Below are 21,791 nucleotides of genomic sequence, written 5' to 3'. Positions count from 1 at the left end.
AACACCCTATACTGAAAAAGCCCCTCCGGGGTGACAAAGGCCGTCTTCTCCTTTGCTGCCTCCGTCAGAGGTACCTGCCAGTAGCCCTTCGTGAGATCTAGGATCGAAAAATACCGGGCTTTTTCCAGCCGCTCTATCAACTCGTCTACCCGAGGCATGGGATAGGCGTCAAATTTTGATACCTCATTCAATTTCCTAAAATCATTACAGAACCGTAATGAACCATCCGGTTTGGGAATAAGGACAATCGGGCTAGCCCACTCGCTCTTTGACTCTTCTATGACCCCTAGACGTAGCATCGATCTTACCTCCTGCGAAATGGCCTGTCGCCGAGCCTCCGGTACTCGGTATGGTCTTAGGCGGACTTTCACCCGGGGCTCGGTGACAATGTCATGCTCGATCAAGGTGGTACGTCCAGGAAGGTCAGAGAATACGTCCCTATTCCGACTAACAAATTCTCTCACCTCTTGTGCTTGTTTGGTCGACAGTCCGTCCCCTATCGTCACCCCAGCGGCGTTCTCCGGAACACCTGGTGACCCCGGGTCACTCCCTGACGTCCCGACAGAGGGCGGGCTGTCTCCAAACAAATTCTCTCTGTCTCTCCAAGGTTTTAGTAGATTCACATGATATACCTGTTCGGGCTTCCGCCGCCCTGGCTGGTATATCCTGTAATCAACTGGGCCCACTTTCTCCTTAACTTCATAGGGTCCTTGCCACCGGGCCAAGAATTTACTCTCGACCGTGGGCACGAGTACAAGAACTCGGTCACCCGGGTGAAATGTCCTTACCCGGGCGGTTCGGTTATATACCCGACTCTGGGCCAGTTGTGCCGCTTCCATGTGCTCACGGACGATCGTCAACACGACCCCTATTCGGTCCTGCATTTTTCCTATGTGCTCTATCACACTTTTATGAGGCGTAGGCTGTTGCTCCCATGCCTCCTTAGCGATATCCAGTAGCCCACGGGGATGTCGCCCATATAACAACTCAAAGGGCGAGAACCCCGTGGACGCCTGGGGCACTTCCCGTACCGCAAACAAAACATAGGGCAACAGTAAGTCCCAATCTCTCCCGTCCCTAGCCACGACTCTTTTTAGCATGGACTTCAGGGTCTTATTAAACCGTTCTACTAACCCATCGGTTTGGGGATGGTAGACGGACGTGTGCAGGTGTTTAATATTTAATAGCTTACACAATTCCTTTGTTATTTTGGACATAAAGGGTGTCCCCTGGTCCGTCAGAATCTCCTTTGGTATCCCCACCCGGGCAAACATACTCATGAGCTCTTTAGCTATTACCTTGGCCGACGTATGGCGCAATGGGACCGCCTCCGGATAGCGAGTGGCATAGTCTAACACTACCAGGATGTGTTGGTGACCTCGGGCTGACTTAATAATGGGGCCTACCAGATCCATGGCGATCCTTTCGAAGGGCACCTCTATAATGGGCATAGGTACCAGTGGACTGCGATACTGAGGTTGGGGGCTAGTCAGCTGACACACTGGACAGGACTGACAGAACCTCCGGACTTCCTCATATATCCCAGGCCAATAGAACCGTTGTAGAATTCGCTCCAGCGTTTTCTTAACCCCCAGATGACCACCCAACACATGCGCATGCGCTAAATCCAAGACCATTCGCCGGTAAGGCTGGGGCACCACCAGTTGTTCCACCACCTCCTGCCTCACCTTGTCTACCCTATATAACAGGTCCTGGTTATAGGCCAGGTGAGGAAATACGGTATCGGCGCCGGGACGCTGGGCAACACCATTAATCACCGACACCCCTTCTCTAGCCCGCAATAACGTCGAGTCCTGGAGCTGTGCGGTCCCGAAGGTTTCTCGGGGTACCTCCAGATCCAGGACGGATGAACTTTCTACTGTCTCACCCGCCAATACTTCTAGGGGAAACCGGTCAGGGTTACACTCTACCTCCCCTACGGTGACCCCTACAGCTGGGGCCCCTGCCTCGGGGTCCTCGGGCTCGGGACCTGGACATTTTCCTTCCCCACAGGTAAGCAACCCGTTCCTCCACAAAGTCCAGAACAGGGGAAAGTCCCTCCCCAATATTGCGGCATAAGGGAGCCGTCTCCCCACCCCGACGACATGTGGTACCTCCTTTCCACACACTGCCAGGGTAACCTTAGTGGTGGGATACTCCCTGCGATCCCCATGTATACAGACAATGGTAAGGGTTCGCCTTTCTGGGAGTTTTTCCGTTACCAGCGACTCATGGACCAGAGTTACCAGGCTCCCAGAGTCCAGCAGGGCCTGCACGGAGTGTCCATTAACAACGACATCACACAGCGGAGGGGTGTCCGCCGCCAGCAGGGGGTCAGCTATATACACCGGTTGTGTATAAAAAGAGGACCGGCGAGTGAACCCGCAGTCCATGGGTTCGGATGCCCTAGGGCAGTTGGATGCCACATGTCCCCAGTCCTGACAATGCCAACATCTGATCCTCGCAGCCTCCCTCCTCCCCAGGGTATTCCTCCCACGAACTGGAGATCCACTCCCCTCCTTATGTGGTGGGATCCCTTTTTCAGGATCCCGGGTCGGCAACGGGGGCTGACGTGACTTCGGTAGTACCGCTGAGTCCCGCACCAAATCCTGAGTGGCCATATACCTCTCCACCAGGCTAACCAGTTGTTCCAGGTTGCCTGGATCGCCTTGTCCCACCCAGCGCTGTATGGCTCTCGGGAGGGTACGCACGAACCTGTCGACCACGACCCTTTCAACCATCTGAGAAGTGCTCAATATTTCAGGCTGAAGCCATTTTTTTACTAGGTGAAGTAAGTCATAGGCTTGTGACCGGACGGGTCGGGACTCGGCAAACACCCACTGATACACCCTGTGCGCTCGCACATAGGTGTTTACCCCCAACCTGGCCAACACCTCAGCTTTTAGCCTCTCATAGTCCTTGGCCTCATCGCGGCTGAGGTCAAAATAGGCCTTTTGTTCTTTTGAACACCATCAGGAATGCCTCTATATCATCTCCCGGACCCATTTTCCTCAGGGCGGATCGGACTTTGTCCCTGGCGGTAGACACAGTCGGGGTTGTCGCAGTTGAAACTCCTTGCAGGGATGTTCGCACCGACTCTTGCATGGCTACCAGCTGCTGCATTAGGAGATTGTTTGTTTGCTGCTGCTGTACATTACTCTGAATCAGGTGCTTAATGGCCTCCTCCATCTTGTCAGGAACCAAAAAACTTGCAGGCCTGATATATGACATGCAGTCCAACACAACTTTTGCTTCAGGCCTGCCTCACTGCAGGAATGCCCGCTCCAAGCCACCAATTGTGGGGATGTGCTCGTGGTAGGCTACGGTAGCGGCGGCAGTATTGAGGCAATCACAGACAGTCTTTGTGATACACCGTGACTTTATTCACACCAAAGGCATAACAGGCATTGTGCAGACCACACAGGTGCATATTCACATAGTGCATAAAACAAAAGTCCTTCCATAGAAAATAAACAGCAGGTTTGAGTCACCTTGTTTTGGACAGACCACAGCGGTAGTGCAGGCTTGTAAGCTACCTGCCTTTGTCTCCCTCAGGCCAGAGCCCCTTCGGCTCGTAGCACCACAGGTCCCAGGGCTATCCTTCAATGTGTGCTGCGCCCAGACTCTCCTCCACCAGCACTGACTCTGTCTGTGGAAATCTCCAGCACAGCAAGACACACCCCACCCCCATCATCAGCAGGCTGGGTTCTTAAATGCCCAGCTCCACCAAAAACCTGGGCTGGCCGTGGGGAACAGGCACCCCCCCACTCTTTACCTGTTCCCAGTAAGAACCGGCCCGGACACGCTGCGCCAGCAGCATTCGCCGATGTAACCGCAATGATCCGGTTCTTACTCCACCGAGGCCAGGACCTCTGGTGGCACGTATCGTCCGTCCATTATTATTCCGGGGACTCTCCTACAGTAGATATCGACTAATACCGTAAACCTTTCAGAACTGGTTGCAGGTGTTTGCGATATTAGTGAGTGTGATAGGGGAGAAGGCGCCGGAATGCTGTTTGGCGTTGTTTTGTTATTTGGATGCAATCGGGGAGGCGTATTGGGTATACGGGGGGATTTGCGAGTGTCTCCACTGGGTGTGGTTCCGCAGAAGGAGGTGAATAGGTTTCGGCTTATTCACCACCTGTCTTTCCCAAAGGCAACGTTTGGTACAATGGTGTGCTGGCAAATGGCCGGAGAGTTGGGCGGAGAATAGCTGGTTAAAATGTTTTGCGTTATTGGAGCTTTTTTCCATTGTGGTGGCAGTTCTGTTGTGGGGGGAGTTTTTGGGGATAAAAAGGTTGGTTTCCACTGTGATAACTTGGGAGTGGTTCAGGCGATAAAGGGGTTGTCAGCCTCGTCGCCTTTAATGTTACGGCTGCTACAGCGGCTGGTTTTGGAATGTTTGTCGATCAACGCTTGGGTTGTGGCGGCGCATGTTCCGTGGGTTGACATCTGTGTCGCTGACGCTCTCTCTCGTTCACAGTGGGATTGATTCCGGCATTTGGGAGGAGTGCCCGAGCTGTCTGTGGGATCTTCTGGAGGGACCGTAGCAGGGTTCGTTCAGGCATCATTGGCGCCCAGTACGTGGGCAACATATTTAAAGGCGTTGGGGTACTGGGAGGAATGGTGTAGTAGGCTGGGTGTTGGGAATGGGGAGTTGGAAGTTCCGCTGTTGCTGTTCCTAGGGCATTGTAGGGAGGAAGGGTTTTCAGTGGCAAAAATGAATAGTTGCATAGCCGGGTTGGCCTTTGGATTCAAGTTGAGAAAGATGACGAACTTTACTTAGTCCTTTTTGGTCACAAGGGCCCTAAAAGGTTGCAGTCGGTTAGGGGCAAAGGTGGATAGCAGGAGGTCGTGCCTTTTGAATTGCTTTTGGGTTTAGGTGAACAGGTAAGGAGGGTATTTAGACTGGCATTTTCTTTTGCATTTTTTGGGGCGTTGCGATTGGGGGAGTTGGTTTGTCCGACGGTTAGTCGGGTGGGGGGGTTGCTTAGGGATGATATAGATTTGTTTCACAATAGGTCGGAATTTATCAGCCGTTCAAAGACGGATCTAGAAGAAAGGGGGCGGAGGGTGGTTTTGTTCGGTATTCTGGGCTGTGAAATGTGTCCGGTGCAATGTATGCGTGAGTACGGGGCAGATATGAGGATGGGGATTAGACCACTGTTAGTGCATGCTGAATAGGTCTATTTTGTCCTGTTTTCAGTTTACGGCTGTTTTTTTTAATATGTTTGGAGCGGTTAGGGTTGGGTCAGACGGGGTCGGAGCGGTGACGGAGGCGGCTCGATGGGGTTTGGACGATGAGATTATTAAACGGATTGGGCGCTGGGAGTCTGTTCGGTTCAGGTCTTATATCCTATTGAATCGCCTGTAGTTTAAGTTTTTCTTGGGGGGGGCAGGGGTATTACAATGGGGGTGGTTGTTAATGGGGGTTGTATTGTTCTGTGTTCTGTTTTTTCTTGTTTCAGGTGCGGTACCAGCCCTGGTGTGGATCCTGGGACATTCTTACGTTTTTTGGGGGACTGTCTGGGCAGCGGTTCGGCCGGGTCAACAATTGGGATTTTCACGGTCCGAGATGGTAGTAAGGTGGTTGGGGCGTAGGGGCATGGTTTGGAGTGGGGTCCTGCCTGAAGTGCATCGTTTTGCGAGGCTGGATAGGGCACCTGATGTTTTAGTACTGCGCGTTGGCGGCAACGATTTGGCAGTGCGGCCATTGCGGGAGCTACTGCATGACATGAAATTTGATTTGTTACGGTTGGGGGCTTTGTTTCCAAAGTTAGTGACGGTATGGTCGGACATTGTTCTGAGGATGGTATGGAGAGGGGCTAGATTGGTGGAAGGGGTGAATAGGGCGAGAGTGAAGTTGAACTGGGCAATGGGTCGTTTTATGGCCAGGAATGGGGCGGTGGCAGTGAGGCATATGGAGCTTGAAAGGGAGTTGTTGTTTTTTGGAGGTCGGATGGAGTACATTTAAATGCAGTCGGGTTAGACATGTGGATTTTGGTTTTACAGGAAGGTATTGAGACGGCTTTTGGAGTATGGAGGGCCTGCACAGACTTAAGGGGTCAAGTCTGTGCGTTGGTGGCGGGAGGAGGTCCTTGAAGTTGGTTTTATTCACTGGTGAGGATGATGGGATGGCTCCGCGGTTGGGGCTGGACTCCCAGTTGTGGCGAAATTAAAGAGATTCTGATTCAGTGGTGCTTCCTAGAAGGCGGGCAACGGCTGGAGACAAGATGGCACCCCGGTGGGGTAATTCAGTTATTTGCGGCTTCGGACGGACGGGTAGCCAATACCCCCATCAAGTTATGGCCGGACTGGGGGCAGAGCTTTAGGGGAGGCCAGCATGACGAGGGGTTTGACTTAGGGAGACCCCAGAGGTAGGGATAGGATAGTTGGTCAAGGCGATGGGTTTAAGGGGATCATGGGGGGATAGGGATTGGGTAATTTGAGTTTAGGGGTGGGGTCGAGGGGTTAAAAGATTGAGACAGGGAGAAGAAGGGTGCCATTTTAGGTAGAGCAGAAAGGAGTCTCGCCCACCCACCCCTTCCTTTTATTGGAGGGTGGGGGGTTTGTGGCATATTGTAGAAGTTGGTTAGGGGTAGGATTGTTGGATGGCGAGGTGTGGAGATAAGGGGAGGGTTTTTGTCATGGCGGCTGTGGCGGGGGAAGGTCCTTGAAGTTGTTTTTTTTCACTGGTGAGGATGATGGGAGGGCTCCGTGGTTGGGGCTGGACTCCCAGTTGTGGTGGAATTAAAGAGGGGGCCATTGAGTGGTGCTTCCGAGCTGGTGGGCAAAGACTGGAGGCAAGATGGCACCCCGGTGGGGTAATTCAGTTATTTGGGGATTCAAGGACCTCCCCTTGTAAGGAATTAATTATAGAGTTTATGGTTTTATATAGAGTTTATGGCTGCTGTGGCCGATTCATTCCAGCCTGGTGTTCAAGTTTTTATTAAGGTTAAGGGGGATGAGGCACTGGGTGGGGATGGATTGGTGGAAAGGGGGATTGTTTCAGGGGCAGGTGAGTATTAGATGGGGTCGGACATCAGGTAGCCAATACCCCCGTCATGAAATATATTAACTTTGTAGAAACTTTGTCAATTTTGTTTACTTTTTTTGGGGTGATTTTTTTTATGTACTGTATGACCAATTCTGGTCCTGGGTTTATTGCTGGGGCTGTAACACACTCCACCCTGTTCTAGCATCAAATACATGCCACTAGGGTTCATTTCATTCTATTGTATACCTGCAAGTCTGTGAGACGAAAAATTTGAGTTGTCCCAGCATAGTGCCTTGATCATTGTAGATATTTTAGGACTACAGAGGGTTTGGGACTCTCGTTCTATAAGAGGAACACTTGAGGGTAGTGCTGTAGACAAGTATTAGCACCTTATGTTAGAGGCTGTGCTGATATCAATGTCCCCATGAAGTTACTATTTGCAGTTTTGTAGACCTATTATAACTCTAGGAACAGATCTAAAATTCTTGATGTTATCTTTCCTTTTAGCTGTAAGTGAACAGCAGGTGGATCAAGAATGCTGAAGGATGAAGGGACGGATTACAATGGCTAAACTCATTTAGGCAGTCTGCTGCTGTGTAGACAGGGAAAGGAAGGAGGAGGAGTTGTCACAGGAGAAGCAACTGAGAGGCACAGAGGGATGAATGTCCAGCTCCAGCCTTCCAGCACCAGCATCAGAAGAAGAGGTCACACTACAATACCACCCTATTTAGGTTCACTTGAGGGCCATGTGCCAAAAGCTACATTCACCACCCAACAACTTCCTCCAGAGAAGCCAGCTCTGATCTCCTCTGCTCCATGTCTATGAGAACTTGGAAAATACTTCTCCAGGCTGTGAGTTTTCCTATCTTTCTGCAAATGTGCAGCCTACAGGTTGTTGGCTTTTGGAAGACCCAGACAGTCGATTCTGAGGATACAATTAGGATTTCTGCAAGATAAAGACCTCCCGGAAGTAGTCTTTTCTTCTAGATCATCCCAGCTTGGTGCAGACCATTCAATGTGGCTCCTTCTCCCCTTGGATGGTGCCCATGGGTAAGTGATTTACAAACGGGCACATGGGATCTGCTGGTGACCTACAGAGCACAATGACTCTGGAGAGGATCCTGCAAGCTGCTAGGCAAGGGGATCTGGAGACTTTGAGGACTCTCCTATGCAGAAGGCAAGTTGCAGCCTGATCTGAAGGATCCAATGGAGGCTTCTATTGTTCATCATGCGGCTCGTGGAGGGAAAGTCGGATGTTTGCGCTATTTAGTGGATGAGGTGCAGTTGGAGGGAAACTCTAGAGCAAGGAATGGCGCTACTCCTGCGCATGATGCAGCAGCTACAGGCAACCTGGCCTGTCTGCAGTGGTTGCTGACCCAGGGTGGATGTGACTTTGAGGTAGGTCATGTTGCGTACACCAGGCACTTACATGAAATATTGATTTATTGTACTTGTTTTTACATGTAATGTTTTGCATTAATGTTTTGCTTTAAACATATAAACTTCATAGCTGCTGTACAACATATGCCTCCACCTGGGGTGGAACTACAAAAATCAGCATGCATTTATAACCACAGGCTGCAGATTTCTGCTGCCACAGGTATCAACAGAGTTGTGAAAATACAGATACAGCAGTGGCCAAAATGCATCATGAAATGTCAGTGATACTGTTCTTATAACTGTATAAGCTCCAATATGTCACCTATAGAGGTTATCATCCAGCTTTCCTAGGGCCTGAAAGGCAAATTTGCCTATTGGAGCAAATTGCTTTAAAACTAGATCGGGTAACCTCATCGAAGCCTTACTGGTGGCTATATTGGTAGTCATTGTTAACTGTTTTCTACAAAAATCAATCTATCTATCTATCTATCTATCTATCTATCTATCCACCTATCCATGTGACCCTTTGATATCACCGGCCATGCTCACTGTTTACCTGTTCTGGATCTGTTTACCCTGTGGACAATAGTTACAGTAACTCTTGGCAGGCTCAGGGTTAATCTCCTCCATAATACATTGGATTCTCTCATCGGCTGCCAGCAGGGTGAGTGTGACACACCTGGGATAGGTAGAGGGAGAACTATATATAGACTGCAAGGGACAACTTTATCCTCTGTGCGGATTTAGCTCCAAGTCAGGCGAGCCTCCACAGCCCCTAAGATCCCACCTACCTAGACGGGCTTCTGTGTAGTGTGAAAGCAGTTTAACCTCTTAAGGACGCGTCTAGTTTGACACTTAAAGACATGACAATTTTATTTTTCCATTTGATCTAATTTCAAAAGCCATAACTTTTTTTATTTTTCAATCAATATAACCATGCTTTTTTGCAGTACCAGTAGTATGTTTAAATCACACAATTTTGAGGTACATCTAATGACTTGTATAATGTAAAAAGTGACAGTGTGGAAAAATGCAGCAATTCCACCACTTTTAGTAAAAAAAAAAAATGCCTTCCTTTCTTTTTTTCTTGAAATTGCTTTGTGACAGGGGCGGGTTGGCCATACATAGACCTTACAGGGAAATTTCCCGGTGGGCCGATGCCCGGGGGTCGCCTGGGTCCTCCTCACAGCCATCCAGTGGAAGTTTTTGGGTATGTATTTTGTGATGGACTGTGGTATTTAGCTCGGTTGGGGTGGTATAATGTGCCACAATATGGTGTTGCTGGCATTGCCTTCCATCAGTTTGGACCTAACTACAAAACGGGGCCACTTTTAGCATTTTTTCCAGGGCCACTTTAAAGGGGTTGTCCGGGTTCAGAGCTGAACCCGGACATACCCAGAATTTCACCCAGGCAGCCCCCCTGATGTTAGCATAGATCGCGCAAGGCAAGGGCTCTTTTGTTTACAATAACACACTGCTCCAGCCCTATTCACTATAATGGGGGTGGGGCGGAGGTCCGGCCGCAGCACGGAAAATATGCAGAGAGGTGGCCGGACAAAAATTTCAGCGGTTGTCTGAGACTAATTGCCAGGGGGCCCGACATGCTGTAAAAAAATAAATCACTCATCTTGTCAGAGAGCTGCGGTTCTAGGGCTGCACTTCCTGACTCTGCTGGGGGTCAGGCACCCTTATTGCACACATCACCACTGAGGCCATTGATTGGCTGGCAGTGGTGCCTTACATGTAGACATCATGTCACACTTCCAATTTGGCAAGGACCTGAAAAGGGAACTGCAACGCTGGAACTGGGATGCTCTGCCAAGGTGTTATGTAATGTCTGTGCAACGGGCGGCCGCGCCCCAGGGCCCTTTATGTCATCCCAGGTGTAGTAGGAATGCTGAGTGGTATGTTGCGGCCTAAATGACTCTTTATGTGTGTCACGGTGCTCCTACCTGGATAGGGCTGGACCCCAGGCTTTGGTTCCGAAGCAATAAATAGGGGGAATAATTGAGGAATTTGAAGAAATAACTTGAGTTCAGACCTTGAGATGAAGTTCAATAGCAGCTTTACTTGAATAAACGTTTCTCCAAACAGTTTCAGGCTTTGTCTTGGTTTCAGCAGGCTTTAGCATAAAACTGGCAGGCAAACTCAACTCTGCTCTGTCCTTCTTTAACTCTGCTGTACTGACAAGCTCACTTGGTGTCTTTTCTCTTTATGCTGCACTTCACTCTTGTAGTTGGACTTATGTTCAGCCAAAAAGTAGGTTAGAATCCTGGCAGCTCCAACATGGAGTCTCAACCAGAACAAACCAGAACTGCCCCATCTCCTTCTGGTAGCACTGGTCCACTTCTGACCAAAGGGGGGAAGAGTGGAATGGTGAGTTCCATTCTATCTAACTATAGCTCTGCCGTGTTTGCCGCCACCTGTTGGTGAACCAGGTACATTACATGAACAGTTACATAACATTGTTATAAATGCACAGTGTTGAGGGACCTAGAAATAAAGATATAGGTGACATACAGGTTAGACCATAAAAGATAAAAGATAGTAGTAAGGTGCAGAAGTGGTAACCCCACTCTGAGATGTTACATTTGGCCCCATGGAAACTTTTTGCCAGTCTGAAAAAACTTCTTTAGGCCCCATTAACACGAACATCTCTGTTTGGTTATCGTGTGTTTCCCGTCCAAAAGATAGGAGAACCCGGACTATCTCTGCAGATAAAGATCTCTGATGATTAAAACATTACCAACATACAGAAAGGTTTTTGGTCCGCTATTCTTTTAATGAACACCTCCTTAAGGCCCCCACATGCATGAGGGTATTGTCGACCGACAGTTAAATGTGGGGACTTTCCGACTCTCTCCCGACAGGCGATGTCGGGGAGAGAAGGATCGGATGGAATGAATATTTTCTCCTGGGAGATAAGCTGCCACCAGAAGTATCTGGCAGCAGCTTTCTCCCCCCTCCCTGTTGAATACACATACATGTTCAGTTGAGTCAAACTAGTAGGTGTATGGGGGGTGGGGAGAGATAGCTGTCACCAAAATGATTGTTCGCCCCAACAGCTGTTGAAGAAAGTATGATCAAACTATCGGGGTCATCTTCTGGATTATGTGGTTATAACCATTGAAATTCATAGAAATTATAGAAACTGCCAAGTGAGAGCATTTGTTGCTTTCTATATCCTCCTTGGATTGCATCAAAGGATAATTGAGTATTCAGATGAATGAGAACAGCAAATCAGTAACCAGCCGTTCACTTCTGTATTCGGCGCAGGCGCAGTGAGTGAAGGCCGCTCTTCTGATGTCGGCTTCCGAATCCGGCACCAGGAGCGCTTCCTTCACTCACTGCGCATGCGCCGAATACAGAAGTGAACGTCACAGGTGCCGCGGCATTTCGGCAGCGATGCTGTAAACCGTGACATCAATCAAGAGGAGCGGGGCGGACAGAACAGGGGACCTGGGCGGGATAAAGGGTGAGTAGACCGAGCCTCTAGGTGCTGATTCTACGCCCACATAGCACCTAGAGGCTCATTAGCATATTATAAAAGTGCTTTTTTTATCAGAACGGCTGCAGGGAGAAATGTTAAAAACATACTGTTATGTAGTGCTGACATTAGTGCATCGCTATTTCTGATGGTAGAAACCCTTTAAGGACCAGGCCATGTTTTGCAAATCTGACCAGTGTCACTTTATGTGTGAATAACTTTAAAATGCTTTTACTTATCCAGGCCATTCTGAGAATGTTTTTTCGTCACACATTGTACTTCATGACACTGGTAAAATGGAGTAAAACAAAATCATTTTTTATTTATAATAAAAAAATACCAAATTTAAAAAAAAAAATTCTCTACCTCTATAATACATAGTAATACCTCCAAAAATAGTTATTAATTTACATTCCCCATATGTCTACTTCATGTTTGGATCATTTTGGGAATGCCAATTTATTTTTTTGGGGACGTTACAAGGCTTAGAAGTTTAGAAGCAAATATTGAAATTTTTCTGAAATTTTCCAAAACCCACTTTTTAAGGACCAGTTCAGGTCTGAAGTTACTTTGTGAGGCTTACATAATAGAAACCACCCAAAAATGACCTCATTTTAGAAACTAAACCCCTCAAGGTATTCAAAACTAATTTTACAAACTTTGTTAACCCTTTAGGTGTTCCACAAGAGTTATTGGCAAATAGAGATGAAATTTAAGAAATTAACATTTTGGGGCAAATTTTCCATTTTAATACATTTTTTCCAGGAACAAAGCAAGGGTTAACAGCCAAACAAAACTCAATATTTATGGCCCTGATTCTGCAGTTTAAAGAAACACCCCATATGTGGTCGTAAAATGCTGTATGGCCAAACGGCAGGGCGCACAAGGAAAGGAGCGCCATATGGTTTTTGGAAGGCAGCAAAATCTGCCTTCCAAAAACCATATGGCGCTTCTTTCTTTGTGCGCCCTGCCGTTTGGCCATACAGCATTTTACGACCACATATGGGGTGTTTCTGTAAACTACAGAATCAGGGCAATGAATATAGAGTTTTGTTTGACTCTTAACCCTTGCTTTGTTAACGGAAAAAATGGATTAAAATTGAAAATTTATAAAAAAAATAGCTGTTTTGGCACCGTTTTTATTATTATTTTTTGACCGTGTTCATTTTAGGGGTTAGGTCATGTGTTATTTTTATAGAGCAGATTCTTACTGACGCAGCAATACCTAATATGTCTACTTTTTAAAATTTATTTAGGTTTTACACTATAATATCCTTTTTAAAACAAAAAAAAACATTTTAGTATCTGCATTGTCTGAGAGTCAGTTATTTTTTGTTTTTAGCCGATTGTCTTAGGTAGGGGCTCATTTTTTGCAGGATGAGAGGACGGTTTTATTGGCACTATTTTGGGGTGCATATGACTTTTTTTGATCGCTTGCTATTACACTTTTTGTGATGTAAGTTGACACCGTTTAATTTTATTTTTTTGACTGTGTTCATCTGAGGGTTTAGGTCATGTGGTATTTTTATAGTTCAGGTTCTTACAGACGCAGCGATACCTAATATGTATACTTTTTTTTATTTATTTTAGTTTTACAAAATAATAAAAAAAAATTGTGTCTCCAAAGTCTGAGAGCCATAGTTTTGTTGTTTTTTTCTGGGCGATTTTCTGTGGCCAAATATAATTAAAATTGGGGAAGTGGATTATAAATTTAGTACTCCATGGAAGTGTGGTACTCCCTGAAGCAACCGTCAATGCAGAGTCCCGGATAATCAGGGCACGTGTCACACTGAGTGGTGGTGTCCTTCCGTATCCCCCTCCTGTGTCACACTCCGGCCTGCTCTTTCCCGGTCAGAAAAGATCAGGGCCTTGAGGACTGCCTCATAGAACTGCAGGAATTTCCCTGTGTTGCCAGCGCTCCGGGCAGCACAAAAGAGTTGTACAAGGCAACCTGTACCAAGTAGACTGCAACTTTTTTGTACCATTCCCGTTATATGGCTTGAGGACTTGATCAGAGAGATCAATTCCTCCCATATACCGATTGTAGTCCACGATACAATCGGGCTTGAGGACCGTTTGCCTCAGTACCTCGCACAAGGACAGGGGTGATGCCGTTACCGTCAATTGTGGACAGTACAAGGACATCCCTCTTGTCCTTATATCTGACCAGCAACAGGTTTCCACTGGTAAGGGCACGGGTCTCACCCCTGGGGATAGGTACCTGGAGGAGGTGGGTAGGGAATCAGCGTTGATTTTTCCGCACGGTCCCACAAGCGGACATGGATCTGGCGGCGAGCGACTGAAACAAGGGGATTCTAGTATAAAAGTTATCGATGTACAGGTGGTAACCCTTATCTAGCAGTGGGTGCATAAGGTCCCACGCAAGTTTCCCGCTAAGACCCACAGTGGGGGGACATTCTGGGGGTTCAATACGGGAATCTCGCCCCTCGTACATACGAAACTTGTAAGTGTACCCTGAGGTACTCTCACAAAGTTTGTACAGCTTCATGCCATACCTCGTCTTCTTAGAGGGAACATACTAGCGGAAAATGAGTCTCCCCTTGAAAGCAATGAGAGACTCATCAACAGCGACCTCCCTTCCAGGTGCATAGGTCTCCAAAAATGTGGCACTGAAGTGATCGATGACTGACCTGATTTTATACAGGCGGTCATAGGCAGGATCACCTCGGGGGGGACATGCTGCATTATCTGCATAATGCAGGCATGTCCGAATGGCCTCAAAACGGGAACGTGTCATGTCCATACAGTAGAGTGGGGTCTTGTGGAGGACGTCCCCACTCCAGCACTGCCTGATACTGGGTTTTTTGACTAGGCCCATGTGCAGCACTAGGCCCAAAACGTCCTCATCTCGGCTGCACTGACCAGAGTCCAGCCACTGGACCTAGACAAAAAGGAGCCCGGGTGTTCAGCAATGAACTGTTGGGCGAACAAGTTCGCTTGCATCACGATCGGATTCACAAAGTGGTCACTGAAAAAAAAACTAAAAAGTCATATTCAGTGAAGCCCACTGTGGGAATCTGGATTCCTGGTTGGCCAACAAAGTCAGGAATCACGGGCTCAAAATCCTCTGGGATACACCAGACAAGTTCACCGGTAGGGGGCTCAGGTGGACTTATCTGGTGGGCCAGAAAACTAGTACGAGCCCCAGGGCGGCTCATACTAGTGTCGGCCCTGGCATAGGGGTCCCCTGGCTCTGCCTGGCGGAGTCTATGCTGCCTTGGGGGCTCATCATCATCACTAGATGATGAGGAGGACGCGGATGACAAGAGGAAAGTGGGGTCATCCTCATCCTCACTGGGGCTCTCGGAGTCGGAAACAAGCAGGGCTTATGCCTCCTCGGCCGAGAACGTCGGGCGGGCCATAAGGGATTGTGTGTGTGCGTGTGTGTAAAACTTTTAGTGTGCGTATGTGTGGGGGGAAGGGTGTTCACATTCACTACCCTAACCCACCCTAAACCTAACAGAAAAAATAAATAAAACGAAATAAAAAAATGAAAGCCCCAAAAAAAAAAAAAATTAAAACATTCAAACTCGCTAATCAACTGTCCGAAGCTGATCAGCGGTGGGGTGGGCGATGCACTAACAGTGGCCGGACGCTAAGAGTGCCGGCCACAGTCAGCGCACGCACCCAAAAATTTTACAAAAGCACTTGCGCCCAAAATAAATTGTGTGTTTGTGTGGCAGGGGGGCAAGCTGCAGCACCCCTGGGGGGTCGAGGGTCGCACAGCTGAGTGTGCTGTGGACCCCAGACACCCGCTGTGCTGTGGACCCCAGATTGTTTTTCCCTAAAACAATCCCTTAGTCTCCCTGCCTAATCTAACCTTTCCCTGCGAACTTTTGAGTGCCAGATGGCACTATGGTGGCTTACGTGGGGGTGCTGGGCATTCTGTTCCGATTACCGCCCGCCGTGTGTCGGTGATCGGAAATACACAGGGCGTACCTGTACGCCCTGTGTCCTTAAGGACTCGGACATCAGGGCGTACCTGTATGCCCTGTGTCCTTAAGAGGTTTAGGGAAAGTGTTTTTCGTGACGCCACTTGATTTGCAGCGCAAATTAGGCCCGACGTCTAGGGTATTCCTTGCCCCTTAGGAGGTTTCTATTAAATATGTCCCTCTTATAGAGCAAGTAAACGTGACGCCAGCTGCAGTTAAGCAGCGGAAGTTCAAGGCTCCCTTTGTAGATGGTAATGTTGGTACCCAGGGGTAGGATTGCCAGAGTGGTGCATGGTGGCCTACAGTCTCTGTAGATGTTATCCACATGTGTCACGGTGTTCCTACCTGGATATCCATGGATCTCAGACGTGATGTTGAAAAAGGGGATGGTGGATGAGTAGAATAAATGGAGTCCAGACTTTGTAGTAACGTTGAACAGTTGCTTTTAAATTGGTAATCCAAACAGCTTCCAAACGATATCTTGGTCATCAGCAGGCAGTGCTCTTCTAGCCAGAACACAACCTCTCCCTAAGAAGGGTAGACTAGACACGACCTGTCCCCAAGGAGGGGAAGGCTGCACTGCTCCTTCCTGCTGGAAGGAAGCAGAAGGTTCCTCTTAAGGGAAACTAATACTGCCAATGTTGCCGCCATCTGCTGGTAGACCAGGTTATCACACTTCAACATAACAGTTTCAGGAATAAATATGCACATTATCAGGTGATGACATAAAATACATTAGATGTTATATATTAGCACATAGGAGATGGTAGCGAGGTGTCAAAAGAAGTGGTAATGGAACACTGGGTCATTACATTAGGACATCCTGACACCGGGCCAAGATACCATTTTAGACAGCCACTATTGTATCCAAAAATATTTGTTTATACATATTTTGAAATTTTGCTGTAATGTCAGTCATGATGTATTTAAAAAGGTTGCGCAGGATTTGAAAAAATGGCGCTTCTGGCTTCCAAAAATATTGGCACACCTGTTAGGCCAGTGTGGACAGTGGTATCTTTGATTTCACTTAGCACGTGGTATGTCGTCAGAGTCCTACAAAGTTCTTGTACCTGACTTTTTGGGTTCTCTTTTATTCTTGCCTGTGAAGGAATTCTTACAGGCAGCCTTTAAATAAGGTCTGTGGCCCTGATTTAAAGGGAATGTATTTGGTTCCTAAAGGTTAGATGCAAAAGGGCCTATAAGAGATGGATGGGATTATTTCTGTCCATGGCCCCTTCTTGTTATAGTAACCGAGTTGATAGTAGTGATAGTACCACAGAGCTTCCGGCTTCATGTTACCGCACCTGGTCAGAGGCTGCTGTAATTCGAGCAGAGAATGTGATGTAAGTTACTATAGGTTAAAGATGCTGACACTGACCAAAATGGTGAACACATTCTGTGTGACAATTTATTGTTAGCCACAGTCATGGGTATGATGAACCTGCACCCGTGTGCTTCTAATCTGCGCAAAATACTGCAGTGGTTGGGTCATGTTGGTAGGTGTAGCATATAGAGACTCATTGTAAACCTAGCACACCAAGAAGGAGTTATGGGAATGGAATTAAAGTTTCTATGTGTGAATGTAAAGATCATATATGTAAGCGAAAGGACCTTGTTGGATACAAGATGATATACGGTTGGCCATGGAGGCATACAGGTTTGTATGGTATCCTGCACACATTTGCCCACAGATGTTGCAGGTCTGACAACTGGGCAAGACAAGGAAATGCTGTAATCTGGTGGAGCCATTCCTGGGAAACCCTTGCTGTGTGTGGACGAGCATTATCCTGCTGAAAAATGCCACCTGGAAGCCCTGCCATGAGAGAAACACATGTGGCCCCACTTATCACTGAGCTGTTAGTGTCCCTCGATTCACTACTAAGGGTGACCGACTGTGGCTCCCCAGATCATCACACAGCAGTTGGGGCAGTGTGTTGCTCCACAGCAAAGGCGGGATTGAAGCGCTCACCACAAGGCCTCCATACTTGAATCGAACCATCATGGGATCCCAAAAAGAACCTGAATTAATTTCTCCTTCACAACACCACTGCAAACAAAGGCGATGGTGGCTTGCTGTCAAAGGCAGGATAATTAATGGGTCCAGTGACAACAAATTTCTGCCATGGCCTCGGTGTTGTGCGCCGTGACACTTTAGCTGTGCATGCTGGTTTCCAGGGGCAACGCGTTGTTGTCGCAGCATGTATGTGCTTTGCTTCCCTTCTCCTGGTTCCTCCCCTGTTTAGTGTCTTTGGGGTTAACTATCTGGCTTGGTGTGGCCATTGGGTTCATATTACCTGTGGCTTCCAGGCTGCAGTCTGTGGTCCTCCAGCTTTGGTGTGTGCTGGAGTTTCTCCTCTCCTGGATATGTCATTGGTCCAGTTTGAGGGCCACCTAGTTGTACATTAATGTCACCATGATGTCTTCCCTCTGTTCTGTACTCTTCCTTACATGTTTGGTATTTTTTGTGTGGGTTTATGTTTTGGGTGTGTTGTAATGTCTAGTTTGGTGTTCCATGTCTGTCATGTTTGGTGTTGTTATCTAGCATGGTTGCTAGACATTTCCTCTGTCTGTTGGACCTCCCGAAGGGGGTGTTAGGATTCCCCGGAGGGGGAATCACAAGTCAGCATGCAGGTCTGCTGGGGCCGCCATGCATCCTGTCCATATGGGGGTCTCTTCTTTGTTGTTGCCACGGCAGGTAAGTGGGAGTTGTTTCAGGGCTGTTACCTGCCGATGCAGTAGCTGTGCACTGCCTTCCTTTCCCTGCATCTAGGCTGGGTGAGACTGTTAATCCGTGTCTGGGATGAAAAGGTCGTCTCAGCCCTTTCCCTATTTTGAGGGATTATCAGGGCGACTCAGGGTTCTAGGTTTCCTGGGTATGAGCCGTCCTACCATCCAGGTCCGCTCATACAGTTAGGAGTTAGGGCGAGGATTAGGGATGCAATATGAGGTTACCTGCTCCCTTATGCCGGCCCCAGGCCTAGTTTTATTCTTGTATACCCACCTTATTGTACAGTGGGGAGTTTCCCCCACTCCCCACCGTGACAATTTCCTTCTGCTGTGTGTCTGGAAATGGTCTGGGCAAAGACGGGTGTGTAATGGAGGGACCATCTGTATCTTTATGGTGCACAACAAAACTGTGGGAGATGCTCTTGCAGATCAATTAATCCTCTCTGCTAGTGATCTAGAAGGTAGGCAGTTCGTCAAAACCATCCTGCTTCTCTCATTCCAATGATGTGCCCCCTCTCAAAGTATGTGAACTGGACAAAAAGTCTTTATGTGTTGTAGAGGGATATCTAGAAGTCAATGATCCCTCACTAAGAGGTGCACTACCCAAAAGTAGCCTCACTAAGAGGTGCACTACCCAAAAGTGGTCGGTCATGTTGGGAGGTGTAGTGCTCTATGTATACAGTATAATAGGATTGTATTATGTCATCTCCAGTGGTCAGTCATATTGGGAGGGATAGTGCTCTATGTATAGAGTATTATAGAATTTTAATAAATAATTGGCAAATGACACGCTCTCTAGTTATCAGATATATCTTGTAAAAATTTATTTAAAAAAAATCACAAATCCCAATTAATAGCATATAGTTGATCTTCTCAGTGGCCACTTGAATACATCCTCAGCGGCCACATAATAAAATGTGAAAAAAGTGAAAGGATCTGAAGACTTTCCAGATTCACTATAATCTCCCTATTTTTCTTTCCCTTTCCTAACCTATATCACAATTGCAGACCATAAAAAGTATAATAGAAAATCAGTGTTTTCTTCTCGCAGGCTGCAGCCAAGTCTTCTCCCCCCTCTGATGCTAAGAGAGGGGGTTAGCTTCATACTTTGTCTACGCAGTGAGTGGGGCCATTTTGTTGGAAGAAATTTCTTAGCTACCAGTAGTATGAAATAAATACAGTGTAGTACCAATAGTACCAGTACACACAGTAACACCAGTCAGCTGTACCTCACTGACTCACAGTGGTCACAGTACAAGGCGTTTTTATGGCAGAAGCAATCTTGTTAATTGCTTGTACAAGGACAGAAGCAGTATATGTAATGTATATCATTGTACACACATATAGCTTCAGGACAGCAGTGTTTACACAGCCTCCATTACTGTTCTACAGGTTTCGAGAGCTACTGAAAGGCAAATCTGCCTCATTATACCATTATAATTACTGCTTTCTATACTGCTGTGTAATAAGCCACTTTTGCCTTTCAGGATATTTGTAAAGCTGCGTAACAATAAATGTGGAGATATGTTGGAGGCCAAACTGGGCATGAAGCATACTCATTGTTGCCCTTAAACTGTGTTTGTTATACTCTATATACAAAATAGGGGAGAATTGTATACATACTACTGTATGTATACAATACAATTTATGTGCCAGCCCTCAGAAGGGAAAAGTTCTATAGAAGGTTTAGCTGACAGAAAGGGATTGTGGGCTTCGGTAAAGAAGGCAGTCACCGCTTATCTGGCTACAGACTCCTCTGCATGTTGTGGGTACACTGTAAGCTACAAGCTTAACCAAAGGACAGGAGGGCCCCCTGTTCATAGCACCAGAGTATAATGGAAGTCAATGGGAGAACCCAAGCATTAAACCAGGCACCCCCTGCTCTATAGAGGGGAGGGTGCCTGGTTCATAGGAAAAGGTCAGAAATTGATGGAAACACCACCGAAATTGTTCGGGAACAGCATGGTGAGGATGTCTCAATGCATCTTGGACTCCTAAGTCGCTGCTGGGAACCATGTTGTCCGAGTAGTACGCCACTTTTACAGACTGACAATAATGCACACAAAACAAAACCCCAAATTTTTTTTGGGGGAAAAATTGTTAAGAAACATTCTTTCCTGTATATATTTACTTGTATATAAAGTGCAGGTGCTGCCAAAATTTACAAGGAAGAGGCACTCCGATACAACCTGTATATCACATAATGGAGGGCCTCATTCACATTGTGGTACAATTGTTCAGGTAGAGGGACTCCTACTCTCATAAAGCCTATGCACTAAGTGAAATGGCTGCCAAAAATTACAAGGAATCAGCACTCCAAAACACCATTTGCTACACATAAAGGAGGGCATCATAAACACCCATGAAAAATTATGATTGATGGCCTGCTGGCAAACCTCAAAAACATTTGGAGCAAGGGCCTGCTAATCTGACCATCTAAAACATTAGGGGCAAGGGCCGGCTGCCGCATTGCTCCCCGTGACGGCGACGATCCATTCGGATGTCTGCCCTATCAACTTTCGATGTTCTTTTCTGCGCCTACTATGGTGATTACAGGTAATGGGGAATCAGGGTTCGATGCAAGAAAGGGAGCCTGAGAAACGGCTACCACATCCAAGGGAGGTCAATGGCTGAAATCTATTTGTTGTTGCCTCTCTCTTTTTTCTCCTAATTGTGAACCACCCAGAGAGGGTGGGTCAAATTAATAAAGCACAAGCGTCCAAGGAAGACAGCAGGCGCGCAGTAATTACCCGCTGCCGACTCAGGAAGGTAGTGACGATAAATAACAAGAGGCCCTATTATTGGAATGAGTACACTTTCCGTTAACGAGGATCTATTAGAGGGCAAGTCTGGTGCCAGCAGCTGACTTGCTCCTGGCCTCCACAACGTTCACCCAGTGTGCCGTCATGATGAGGATTGTGTTGACCAGACTCTTGGCTACTGAGAATAGACTTGTAGGTGAGAGCCTACTGCTGCTTTGTTGACTCTAGATAACTTCTAGGCGATCGCACGTCCCCGTGATGGCGACGATGCATTTGGATGTCTGCCCTATCAACTTTGGAGCAATTTTTCAACAAGGATTCTGGTAATGTACCGTTTTGCTCGTCCTCTCCACCTGAGGAATGAGAGATGAGAAGTTCTCTTTGTAGCGGGGGTCCAGAAGGGTGAACAACCAGTAATCCGTGTTGTCTAAAATGCGTATAACGCACGGGTTGGGGGAAAGGCAGCCTAACATAAAGTCAGTCAT

The 21,791-nt window shown here is 47.4% G+C and overlaps 1 protein-coding gene across 1 annotated transcript in view; it reads left to right on the top strand.

Annotated features, from left to right (window-relative positions):
• Positions 1-8,100: 8,100 nt before the first annotated feature.
• The window catches only part of ESPN (espin), a 250,967-nt gene continuing 237,276 nt past the window's right edge, over positions 8,101-21,791 (top strand). Inside the window, 2 exon segments of the mRNA XM_044278364.1 lie at positions 8,101-8,163; positions 8,165-8,395. Of these exon segments, the coding sequence (XP_044134299.1) occupies positions 8,101-8,163; positions 8,165-8,395 (294 nt within the window).

The sequence above is a fragment of the Bufo gargarizans genome, chromosome 2 (genome assembly GCF_014858855.1).
Source record: "Bufo gargarizans isolate SCDJY-AF-19 chromosome 2, ASM1485885v1, whole genome shotgun sequence".
NCBI lineage: Eukaryota > Metazoa > Chordata > Amphibia > Anura > Bufonidae > Bufo > Bufo gargarizans.
The sequence above is the reverse complement of the archived record's forward strand: the minus strand, read 5'-3'. Positions and strand labels throughout refer to the sequence as shown.